Source organism: Meleagris gallopavo, chromosome 13 (assembly GCF_905368555.1).
Source record: "Meleagris gallopavo chromosome 13, MGAL_WU_HG_1.1, whole genome shotgun sequence".
Taxonomy (NCBI): Eukaryota; Metazoa; Chordata; class Aves; order Galliformes; family Phasianidae; genus Meleagris; species Meleagris gallopavo.
Genome location: NC_139416.1, coordinates 3,093,633 through 3,106,718, shown reverse-complemented (window position 1 = coordinate 3,106,718; position 13,086 = coordinate 3,093,633). Strand labels below are relative to the sequence as shown.

General features: G+C 38.3%; 2 protein-coding genes across 2 annotated transcripts in view; both read left to right on the top strand.

The window, feature by feature from the left end:
• Positions 1-12,870, top strand: part of LPCAT2 (lysophosphatidylcholine acyltransferase 2) — a 28,605-nt gene extending 15,735 nt beyond the window's left edge. The window contains exons 9-14 of the mRNA XM_085234850.1: positions 1,190-1,272; positions 1,832-1,957; positions 2,548-2,701; positions 9,054-9,152; positions 10,854-10,995; positions 11,249-12,870. Of these exons, the coding sequence (XP_085090976.1) occupies positions 1,190-1,272; positions 1,832-1,957; positions 2,548-2,701; positions 9,054-9,152; positions 10,854-10,995; positions 11,249-11,499 (855 nt within the window). The 3' untranslated portion in view covers positions 11,500-12,870. The remainder of the gene's footprint in view (positions 1-1,189; positions 1,273-1,831; positions 1,958-2,547; positions 2,702-9,053; positions 9,153-10,853; positions 10,996-11,248) is intronic.
• On the top strand, positions 3,824-5,647 carry CAPNS2 (calpain small subunit 2). Its single transcript, XM_010717810.4, has one exon. The coding sequence runs from the start codon at positions 4,483-4,485 to the stop codon at positions 5,227-5,229; it is 747 nt and encodes a 248-aa protein (XP_010716112.1). The 5' UTR covers positions 3,824-4,482; the 3' UTR covers positions 5,230-5,647.
• Positions 12,871-13,086: the final 216 nt, after the last annotated feature.

Genomic DNA, 13,086 nt, shown 5'->3' with positions numbered 1-13,086 from the left:
AGAAGCAGCTTGTAGAAAGAATGAAATCTCAACACTTCATGTGACCTGCTGTCCTTACCAGAGAGAAAACTCCCAGCTATAAATAGAAAAGTGTCATGGCTATTTGATAGAGAACTTATTCCATAAATGTCTGGACTTGGTCATAAAGAGGCAGCATTCCTTGAAATCAAAGGCAAAGGCTGTCCAGGATGGACTGTATTTACGTAGGACTTAGGTACCAATATATTAACGCATCACCAACAACTGAAATATAACTGAAGAAACACGTTGACACATAGTATAGTCTTCCACTGAATAGTGTGCAGCATCTTAATGATTCTAAAATAGCTATATTCTAGGATTTAAGAGCAGGATTGCAGAGTGAGAAGTAACAGAATTGAAATAACTGATAATCTAACTGAGAAGAGGGATAGGAAACATATCTGCAGGCAAACGCTGTCAATTGAAGTAGCAACAGAATACACAGAATCCACACAGTACTTTGCAGACAGATGCCATTTGTGTCGTGGCAGATAATAATTCATCTACAGTACATTTCTAGCATAATGCTACTCCAACTTCTTACAAAACAACATTGAATAAGTCCTTAACAGTAAATGTGTCATGTAGATAGCTGGGGTAGATATCTTGGTTTGCAAGGCTTGTAAAATTCTGTACCATTTTAGTATTCTCATAATTTAGAACTAAGATTCCTCAGCATTTTCACCACAGGCTAGAAGAAACTTACAGAAAACTTACCAGTCACATCCTGACAGATACATTTAACATGTACCAGGTGTAACTGCAGCATGTGTGAAAAAAACAAACAACACACTATAAATCTTACACACATTTTTCTAGTATATAACATCAATTACAAAGAACTGAAAAGAATTTCAGACTCGTTCTTACAGACATAGTGTTTAAACCTCCTTTGATGTTTGCATTTACTTTCTTTGGAGTTTTGATTTTTATTTTTTATAGCTGCTTCTATCAATCTTTAAGAGGCAGTTTGGACTAAAATCTTACTTGTGTGGCTAGTGCACTTTGAATTGTTCCTAAGGCTGTTGAGACCTCTGGTGTCCAGCTCTGTCATTGCACGGCTGATTTTTTTCTCCTGTTTTTCTTGTTGCAAAGACTAACAGGAAGTTGTCCATTTTGTTAACAAAGTTCTGATTACTGAATTGATTGGATTACTCATCTCTTTCAGTTTCTGCCTGTTTATGTTCCTACTGAGGAAGAAAGAAATGATCCCGTTCTTTTTGCCAATAGAGTCCGACAAACCATGGCAACGTATGTAATGTCATGAATAAAATCTTCGAGAACTTTTCTTTCATACCTATCCACCTGTCCTTCTCTAGATGTCCATATACATCCCAGCCATAACATACACCAAGTACCCCACCCCACAATTCAGTCAGGTCCTAGGTACTGTATGTTGGTGTCTAATTCTTGTACCGAAACACCCTTTGATTGGCCTTCTGTGGAGCATAAAGAAGGCTGCCTTACATTGGAACATAGTATGTTTATACTTGGAATGCTGGAATAAAATGCTCCCTTACTTGCTTGACAAGAGTAAGGAGGTGGTTTGTTCTCAGAGGCTACTGGGTTGCATTTACAAAACTGTGAATATGAAAACATCATAAAATTACTGTAATGTCATTTCACAGTACTACTTCACAGAATGCACTGCTCTATGCTACCTGCATCAGAAAAAGAACAGATTATCACTTGTTTTGTATACTAGCATTAAGGCAAGTTGAGGTGGTGAGAACAGAAACAGTCAACTAAAAGTTACTTTAGTGTAAGACGGTGATTGTCTTTTTCCTTAATTTCCTTAATTTTGTTTCAGTGCTTTGAAGGTGCCAGTCACTGATCATACTTTTGAAGACTGCAGACTGATGATTTCAGCAGGACAGTTAACTTTACCCATGGAAGCAGGGCTGGTGGAGTTCACCAAAATCAGCAAGAAGCTCAAGTAAGGGAAGTTAAGCTGTTGATAAAGGAAATGCTGCAGCTGATAGCCATCTGCAAAAAAACAAACTACTTGACGAGTGACCTGGTGTTGCTGTGGTCAAATCTGAAGTCTGTGCACAGTGCATCTAGACTTGTTATGTGTGCCACACATCCATTTATACAACTTTGTCTGGAAAAATCTTCAGTAGTTACATGGCAATCTTAATTATTCCACCAAGGTGCAAAGCTATATTTCTGCAGAGATCAGATGCTTTGCATGTTGTAGCAATAATAGTGTTTGCACAGAGAGTTAGCTAATAGAGCTGATGTATATTCTATGCTGCTAAGCATGGAATATCACACTTGCACATGATGCATAAAAATAATAGTATACCTGAATTTATGGCAATGAAAACCTCTTTACTGGACTAACTTGATGATAATAGATTTAGGAAGTTATTCTAAGGAATTCTGATGTACCCAAGCACAGAACTGTCTGCTTATGATATTAATAACCATGGGGGGGGCAGTCCTTAATTGCTGATTTCATACAAAACATCAGCCTGGATGTACAGCATTTAGAAATACCTCCTCTCTTTCATGTTTGCTTAGCCTAAAATGGAACCATGTGAGAGAGCAGTTGGACACCTTTGCTGCTATTGCAAGTGCTTCCAAAGGGGGAAGAATTGGAATTGAGGAATTTGCAGAGTACTTGAAGCTGCCTATTTCAGATGTCCTCAGAGAGCTGTTTCTACTCTTTGACAGAGTAAGTAGTCTGTTAAATGACTAGAAATCTTGTCTGCAATGTTTTGTTAAGAATTACATACAAAAAGAATACTTGTTTTGTTATGTCAAGCTTAGTAAACACTTCTTGGCTAGCAATTCGTGTAGGATAGATAGTTGACTCATACAGTTACCTTTATTAGTTCTGGTGAAAAGAAAAGTTGGTTGGTTTGTAGCTTGTGAAATGACAGTTATCTCTTGGAATGCTACAGCATGAAGATTATCATCTTCATGCTGCTAGTGGCTGAATATTTCCTTTTGCCTATCCCAGATTTTGAGTTCGTTTACATTCTAAGTGTTTAATTAAGCAGTGTAGTTGTAAGTAGATAACTTAAGGCAGATTGAAGCTAAATAGACTGTATAGAATCAGAATCATAGAATTGCTCAGGTTGGAAAAGACCTTAAAGATCATCAAGTCCAACTGCAACCCAACCATACCACCCCGACCCTAACAACTCTCCGCTAAATCATATCCTTGAGCACCACATCCAAACTGTTTTTAAACACGTTCAGGGATGGTGAAGGACCACCTCCTTGGGAGCCTATTCCAGTGCTTAACAACCCTTTCAACCTAACAATGCAGTAAAGAAGTATTTATGCTGTGTTTGTGAAAGGTTCTATTAGACATTCTAAAGACTCCTATTGCCTGTCTCCAGTCATAAAGAAGGAATGTACAGGTGCTAATCTGATTATTTAGGCTTTTCTCCATAGTCAGTAGTGATCTGTTTCATGTTATATTTCTCCTTGAAAGATGGGAAAAATTGCTGTATGAATGTGCTCCCTCTGTCTACACCAGCAGCCCCAGTGATTAGAGCATAGTGTACAATTCATTTTACTTTATGCATCCAATATGTGCTACAGTGCAAGCAGCATGCTTTACTGGAAGTGCTTATAAAGTTGAGTTTGCTTCTTGTCTTGGGAGCTTTCCTAGCACAGCATCATTCTTCCAATCAAGTTAACTTTAGCAGTACACTTGGCCCTAGAAGGGCATTTTGTTGTACATGTTGATTTAAACTTGCCAGATTTTTCTGAATATAAAGGATTTACAGACTCTAAAATAGAGATATATATTCCTGTATTTGCTGAAGGCACAGAAGCTCTAGCAGATAAGGTACTCATCCTTTCCCCGTTCCTATCTCCTCACCTTGGACCACTGCTCCTATGAACTCAAAACTGAGTCCTGAAGAACAGCACAAATACAAGACAAATACAGTGTGGCAGCCAATGTAATTCATGGCAGTGAAGACTCCTTTCAACTCACCTATCTGGCATAACTGCTTCAGTGACTAGAATTAGCAATATAATACGCAATTCATTGGAAAGCTGAAGACATAAAAGTTTGCAATCAGTCAAGACTTTAGTAGGCTTTCTTAGTGTTCATCTCTAGGGAGATCCGCTTTACTGAGAAGCAGTCACACTGATGTGCCAGGGGTCTTTTCTAATTATTTCGATTATAACTTCTGCTTTGTGGCTTTCAGCATCGTCAAGTTTTTTGGTGTTTTTTTTTGTTGTTGTTGTTTTTTTCAACAAAGATTTATCAAATGTCATAAAGCTAGTTATGCAGAGAAGAAGAAAAACAGGAATGTCAGTGGCTGACAGAAACTACTGAGATCTGCAGTATTTCTGGCTCTGGAGTCATGCACAGACATGATTAAGCATGTAGATTAAGCTGTGTTTTGTCCACACCCAGCTCATACACAACACAGCTTTGGAGAGCTACAGAAGTGCAAGATCTCTGAGTAACTCCCTTCGAAAATACTTGTGATGTTCCTTGCTAAGGCTTTGCTGAGCGGAGGAAGTGGTAGTGGTCAAGGAGAGAGCCTTGTGCGTGGCCTAGGAGGTCTCCTAACAGGAGGTAGACATGGAGGAAATCTTGGAGGACTTGTTGGAGGTCTTGTGAATTTGATAAGTGAAGCAGCAGCTCAGTATAATCCGGAGCCACCACCACCTCCTCGCAACCATTTTACGAACGTGGAAGCTTATGAGAGTGAGGAAATTAGACAGTTCCGTCGCCTTTTTGTCCAGCTGGCTGGAGATGATATGGAAGTGTCTGCTACAGAGCTAAGAAATATCCTGAACAAAGTGCTTTCCCGACACCAAGACTTGAAGACAGATGGCTTCAGCTTAGACACGTGCCGCAGCATGGTAGCTGTCATGGATACCGACACGAACGGCAAACTGGGCTTTGAAGAGTTTAAGTATCTGTGGAACAACATCAAGAAATGGCAGTGTGCGTACAAGCGCTGCGATACCAATCAGTCAGGCCTTCTTGAGAGAGCTCAGCTGCCGGCAGCCTTGCGGGCTGCAGGGTTCCAGCTGAACGAACAGCTCTGCCAGGTGATCGTGCGCAGGTATGCCAGCGAGGATGGCAGCATGGATTTTAACAGTTTCATTAGCTGCTTGGTGCGACTGGACAGCATGTTCCGGGCCTTCAAGTCGCTGGACCACAATGGAAATGGGCAAATCAAAATGACCATTGAGGACTGGCTGCAGCTGACCATGTACTCGTGAAAGCAAAGCAGAAGAGAATAAGCTTCATTTGAAAGATATAGATGGAAGACTGCAATGCTGTTGTATTATAGAACTGTAGCCGTTTCTTGATTCTAAGGCAGATATAGCTAAAGATATTTTGCTTAGCTGTGATTCCTCTTATGTATGCATTAGCCTGCTTTTCTGAAGTTGTGTAAGTTTCAGTTGTACAGATGCGTAAGTCGGGCTAAGAAAATTATCTCTAGGCCCTGAAATGAGGGAATATGTTGAAGGATCAAAGCTTAGTTACTTCTTCATGAAATGTGGGTTTATAAAGGAGTTTAAGTATTATATAAAAAACTGTAAGTTTGGTAGTATTTTGTGGTATTACTGTGCCAATTTGTCAGCATTCACTAAGCTGAAATAAAGCTGTGCTTGCCTGAAAGCAGTCACTGGTAAAGTTCAGTAGATTCCTAAATGGTGTGGTTATTTCTAACCAGGGAGATAAACATTAAAGTTGCAGTGACTATAATGACCAATTAATATTTTGCTTCCTTCCTACTACTTTTTCGTGCTGTTCTGCTGAAATAGAATCTGTGTGGTATTGTCAGTTCTACTTGCTGGCAAATACAAAATTAAAGGTAACAGGCTACGTTAGCAACCTTCTTCTCCTTCCTGCAACTCTATTACTAGTCTTTTCTCTCTCCTTGAAGCCTTAATATAGTTAAAATAAAACCAGCTTAAAATATTGCATTTATATTTAGAGAAGCTTGCTGTAACAATGTAGTCACACAGCAGCCAGCCAACAAAAATCTGCTTGTAGCTATCAGAGGTAACTTTGTTCAGAGTGCAGCGTCCCACTTGAGCTAAACGTGCAGTTTTGAGACGTCAATTTTTGAGTAATAGAACAAGAAATAACACGAACTGTCAAAGGCACACTATTTTTGAAATAAGGATTACATAGATGATGACAAGCAGCTCTTTCACTGTGGAGCTTTCTCTGCAGGGCTCTGCTGCTTTAAAAGAAAATTGTCTAGGGCGTGTGCTGGCTGATTGGAATGTGAAATGAGGAGTGGAGCAGCACAGCCTGTGCAAAGACTCCAGATGTAAGAGCCCATGTGCCTCTTCCCTCCTCACGGAGGTATCAGTGACTAATGGAGAAATACCATACAATATCTGCAGGGCAACTGAATACTAAAATGGGGTTCTGTGATTATTTGATTTTGTTTCTAAATTTCCATAGCTTTGATTTCTAAATCTTACACTCAGCAATTAATATTTTCCAAGCTGATGAATCCTCCTTGCTGGTATGTTTACAAAAGCCTTTTACTTTTAATTTTGGAAAAAAAACCCTACAACTTTTGCTTGGATCTTTTGGTTTAAAACAAAAAAAAACTACCAGGTTTGCATGAGAATTTCCCTTTTGTTACTGGTTACAACTTGCATGTAGCAACAAGCAGCTGAGATTTTTGAGTTACAGCAGTAGCTTCTTACATGATGAGCCTGGATAGGAACATGAGATGTGCAACTGCAGTTCCTCTCCAAGTGTTCCAGCTGCAGCTTCTCTGTGGTAGCCCTGTAAGTAACTCAGGGTGATTTGGCTAATTAGAACAGGAACAAGTCACAAACACACTGAAAACAGAAAGAGGAAACTAGTTTCCTTGAAGAAAACAAGGTCTGTTGAGAATACACTATCCTTTGGATGTTTTAATAACATAAATACAAATTTATGAATGTTAATGTTAACTTTTGATATTTAGAGAATTAGAACTTAGCTCACAATGTGTTTCCTCAACGTACACTTGGGTGCATAGGGTGCAAAGACAGCGAGGTAGAACAACTATTGCAAGTGTTCTTTGCATTGATGCTACAGAAACATGGAGGATTTTCTAGTGTTTTCAGTTTAACACCTATGTGTTTGCAGCAACCCTATCACTTTCCCTTAACCAAAACACCAGAGCATCTGTAAATTGGCCAACCTCTTAGGACTGAGTAGTAGTCACAACATGATCTTATAAGTAAAGTAACTTCATTCTCAAATGGCTGGAGTTCTCTGTGTCAGACTGCACTCAGTTTTGATTATCGGATTTTGATGCTTCAGCAAAAGTAACATGAGCCTTATTAGCTCTTGTCATCTTTCTCTGGTTAGCCAAAGCTGTGTTTACTGACTTCAGGAGTAGTTTCTGAATGAAAACAGCATTTATGAGAGAATGTTGCCCTTTTCTAGTGATGAAAAGCTGACAAAAGTTATATATCCTTTGACATGCAACTATACCTTTGACATGCTACCTTCAAGGTAACTTAGAACTATTCCTATTTTTGCTAAAACATTTCCTTAAAATTATAGGTCTTCAAAATATAGGATGTTCAAATGTTAGAGGCCTTGAAAAAGATTGATTAGAGCATCAGTGTAAAAAAAAAAACCAGTTATCTTTGCAAACCAGTTCTGAATTGTTATTGAATGGTAAATAAAATCGAATCTTAGCAGTTTAAAATCCTGCCAAATGTATAGCTTCATAAAGTACTGAACACATTATGATGCTGATCAAGGACTATCCTAAGATCTAAGCTCAATATCAGAAATCCGTGTTTCACAGAACGCAAGACTTCCAAAGCACTCTACAGAACAGCCTCAGCATTTCTCCACTGGGGAGCTCCATATTCCACTATTTAGTAGAAGGAAACTATGAACAGAAAAGTTAAGACTGATATGTTAAAGTGGACATTAGAAGCTGGTGGGAGAGCCAGGAATAGGATCAAGATCTGGCTGTAGGAGACAGATTTACCCAGGAGACAGCCCATCTTTTAATTGTCTTGTCTGTGCTGTTCTCAGGCTTAGGGAACCCGCTCTTGATAAAAAAGAAATTCTTGAAATGCAAGGCACATTATCCAGAGAAAGAAATCTGCTTTGTGTTTTTGTTTAATCTTAGAATGTTCTTGATGAGTGTCCTTTTGGTGAATATTCCAAACTATGGGCTACCAGTCATGACAGCTGTGCTTTCACTAACTGTGTCCCATTGCCTAACACTTACATATGGCTTCTTCCCTAGACTGGATGTTTCCTAAAACCCTCAAGAAACTTTTAGTGTGGTCACAGGAACATTACTGACTTAAACATATATTTCAGTGGATACAATTTTTTTCCTGTCTGGAAATATGATGCAGTTTACATAGGATTGATCACAAATCCCATCAAAGTAAAATTCAAGTGTTTTGTTGGAAGAGCTTTGTAGTGAGCACATTGAAATGTGCTTTCAGATCAAAACTGCAATTATCAAACAGGCTGCTACAATTAATTAATTGCATTTCTGGCTTATAAAGTAGGACAATGTATTTGCCTCAAAATAGCATGTAGGGCAATGCATTTGCTTCAAAGAAAAGCTTATGAGAGACCACGTGCATCATCAGGCTGTACTTCTGCTGGCATATGTTTCACTGCTGAATGTCCTTAGGAAGAATTAACTCCAGACAACAGTCTCATTGTTGGCCTCTCTGTTCTGGGATGTTGCACTGTCTCTTGAGTTTCACTAAGTGCCAATGCTCCATGAACTGTTATATTTGCCTTTAGCTGGTGTATTCCAGTTCTTGTTCAGAAGCTTTGTGGAGGCCATATGCTAACAAAAGTCTCCTAAGTTGTTACCAATCTTTTTTTGTTTGGGTGTTTATAAGATGTTGGAAATATGTATGTACTACTTCATCCCTAGTAATACACAAGTTTAGAAAGCTGTTTGTATTTTCTGCAGGAAGAAATAATGATTTAATGTTGCATGCTCCCTTAGTGCATGTTGTATATTTGATTTGTACAACCGCTTCTGAGGTGATAAGCACTATTAACTGTGACTCCTGCCATACATTTTTTGTTACAGAATGGAGATGGCACCATTGACTTCAGAGAATATGTCATCGGTTTATCTATCCTTTGTAATCCAGCCAACACAGAAGAGACTATTCACATGGCATTTAAGGTAAATTCCAATTAGTGTAAATCTTCAGCTCTGACAAATGAAGACTGACTGTAAATCTGTTAGTTTTCAAATCATAAGTTTATAGCTTCAATCTGATATGCAAATGTGAGTAATTCTCTTAAACCAATTGACATTTAGTCTGTGAAGGGGAGGTGGAGAATTGCAGTCATCAGCTTCATAGAAAAGGGTTTGAAAAGCCATGTGAAGGCACTAATGAATATGTAACTTGGCAGGCCAACTCTGAAAATGATTCAGCAGCACTTGTGGGTTTTTGCCTGAGGTTTTTTTCTGCTGGGATTTTCAATGCCACATGCAGACAATAGATGGAGCAATATCCTCTGTAAGTGAAACACTCTATAGACTTTCTACAAAAATGAAGAGAAGGGAGGGAAATCAAAAAGGGGTATTTGGGACAGGCACATTCAAATTTCGGCTGCATCTGAGATCATCCATTTGCTTGTTCCATGGTTTTCTGATAGTTTGAGCTGTCAAGGAACAATACCTCCTTTCAGATCCCAAGTTCAGGCATGCAGTACACAGTCAGGGATGCTCACATTTTGAATCTCTGAACACTCAAATGCCCAGATAACATTTTTTCAGAGGATATTTGACACAGATTCAGATATTTTACCCACTATGTATTAAGATGCAAACCACGTTCATTTTACACTGGATATGTTTTGGTATTCATTTTTATGGCAGTCCAGCATTGTCATTGGCTGCTTTACAGCTAAGTGTCACAGCTGCTCAAAGAAGTTTGTATTTCTTTGGGTTTTTTTATTACCATAGATTCTTCAGAAGAAGCAAGTCTAGCAGGTATCTTTGATGTTGTATTATTTTGCTTTCGAGATGATACTCTTCAGTACTGTAACATTGCATTGCATTGATTATAAAATGTGTAATCTGCTACAGTTCCTGACTTCAGCAGGAAATGACTAGTTCAGCTGGTAAAAAGTCCATTTTGGTGAACTGTGGGTTTCCTTTTGCTACTTGTTTTCTTTGGTACTAAATGCACTCTCCTTCACAATGGGACTTTTTGCCCATAGCAATTACTTAAGAATTACAGTCATCCATTTCTTGTATTTCTCAAGGGGGTGATTCATAGCAGCTGCTAACTGTCACTGTGCTGGGAAGGATGGCATGATCAGTGTACATCTACTGCCTGCATTCCAGTCACCAAAATTCCTTTTCTAATTACAGTAATTCCTTAGTGGGTGACAGGTCACGTATACTAAAAGTTAGGTATCTTATGTCAGAAGATAAACTATGGCAAATTTATCAGCTGCCAGGTATGCTGTAACTTAATGAAAAGAAATACGACCTAAGGTATGCTTGCATAGAGTGGCATAGCTCATGGTGACAAATAACATTAACCTTTGTTTATAAGCATTGTATAGGTTTTATTAGCTAATGTTATAAGATTTGTTTGCTGTTGCAGGTTTTCTGCATACTTTTCCTAGTACAGAATATTCTGATCCCGACTACAGCATGTACATCACTCTGCTAAATTTCTGTCTAGTCTTATGCAGAAAAAGTGCGTAAAAGCTCTTGTAAGAAAAAGTAGCTGAGATGGAGCCCCACTGTTCAAATACCAGTTGTTTGCAATTCACCTTTGGAATACCAGAAACCTAATATGGTGGCTATTCTGCACACGGAAGGTTCACAAGCAAAGTAATGTTTCTGTGCATATGTCTTTTCCAGCTCTTTGACCAGGATGATGATGGCACTATAACAGAGAAAGAGTTTGCTTGTATCATTCAGTCAGCTCTGGGGCTGCCTGACCTTGATGTTTCTAACCTCTTTAAAGAAATAGATGCAGATGAAACTGGGAAGCTGTCCTATGGTAAGTTACATCCTTTTATAACGGAATACTCCTGATAGTCATACTGACAACTGAGAGTTCCCAGTGTCTTTTCTCCTCAGAAACATCTGATGGCTCTCATACACTGTTTCTGAGGAAAGCTGTTGTAACACAGACGTAGATACTTTGCATGCACTGCTTGAGATGCTTTTGAAAAGCATAACTGGAGATCATCTTCATTTCCTCTGATTCTGTTGCTGCACTGTACTATCTGTGTTTTTTTTTTATTTTTCAGATGAGTTCAAGAACTTTGCACTTGAACATCCAGAATATGCCAAGTTGTTTACTACATACTTAGAGTTACAGAGACATCAGGTAGGTATGGCAGAGGAAGATGATGACATTCAGCCATCTGAAGCCAAACACACTCCAATTAGAAAGAGCGCAGTCCTGGACTCAGAAACAAGACCAACTGCAAGAAATAAAGTCTGTCCTGCAGACTATGAAGAAGACAACTCTAGTACCTCAGACAAAAAGGATGACTGAGAACAGTCAAAGAATTCATCTCTTGAATTCTGTGGGAGTATTCTCCCAACCTATTAATAAGCACAATTGATACAAAATAGAGAGGAAAATTACAGTTTAAAAAAAAATTGTTTCATTTTTTGTTATTGTTTTTTTTAATTTTCATATTTGGAGGAGTTATTCCTGTTTGAACATAAGGGAACAATCACCGTCCTTGTTGCCAGTATCACACTACTGGGAATGTTGTTCACTGTCTTCCAAGGTTGTGCTTCCACAGAAGTAACAGATGTGTGCTAAGAGTCTCCTGTAATGACATGACCTCTCAATATAGAGTCTGAGGAGACCCCTTGTCTAAAAACAGGTGAAATTTTTTGTGGTCCTCAGTTCTTCTGCATCCCTAACATGTCTTAAGAGGAAAAAATATTTATTCCAGAGTGTTTTAATTTGAAAATATCCTTTAGGCTTTTTGAAGCTTCAGAAAGACAGAATTTGATTAGAGGACATTGAAAGCTGAAGCTGGTGTCCTTAGATTTCCCTTAACTGTGTGTGAACTATAAAGCCTAAGCTTCTGAACAGTGCATGCTAATTCACTGATGTTAACAGAAACATCTCTAGGCTTATCAATTAAAGATGGAAATGGCTGCATTTCTATGTAACAAAAGACTGCCCAGAATTCCAAGATAGCAGCTCACAGTCCACAGGAAAATGTAAACAATAAGACTTAAGAATAAATGGACTATTTCAAAACAAATAGAATGTTGCTTACAGTAATAAATGCTCAGGACCACTCAGGAGAAGCATTTTGAACTTCAGCATATTTTTATTCTAATAGTTATCAATAATGTTACCTTGCTCTGCAAAACTTGAAAGATAAATATGCTATCAAACCACAGTTCAAGTAGTTTGTATTTACTCTGAAGTTGTCTCCTAGAAGCCATATATGTATTACTGTGCCATTACTCATTATGGGCTTAGGCTCTGATTTGAAACCAAGTTCTTTCTAGCTAATTTGAGTGTGTTTTGCCTCAGTCCTCTCTAGTGCACTGGAAATTGAGCCTTTACCTTTTTTCTTTCCTTCATTTGAATGCACTTTATACAATACTTTAAGTATACATGTATTTATGCAAGTAACTACTAAATAAAATCTCGGAAAGTATGGAATGACAGAATATTTTTAATATAAAACTGAGATGAGTAAAGTCCAGAATGTCTAGTACCAAAAAGAACCAATTTTCAGATGGTTTTCGTATCTGAAATGTTAACCTTTGCCTCTAAACTACTGCTTGTGTTGTCAGGCTGTAAGTGCATTGCCATGTTTAACCTTTTCTGTATTTGTAACTGTGCCTATCCTGATGTTTCATGTGCTTAAAATAAACCTATATTTTTAAAAGACTTCACTAGAATAATGCATGTCTTTTCGGTATAGTCCTAAGGGTATTCTGTCTACCATGAGGAGCTCAGGAGATTCCAGAAAATCTTCCTCATGATACCTTACCTCAATAAATACATGCAACTTGAATTCAGTATTTTAATTTTGAGTATGATGGCACTTTTCTTTATGGCATAGCTAGAAAAATAGGACGGGACTGATGTTCTTCCAAAGAGTTA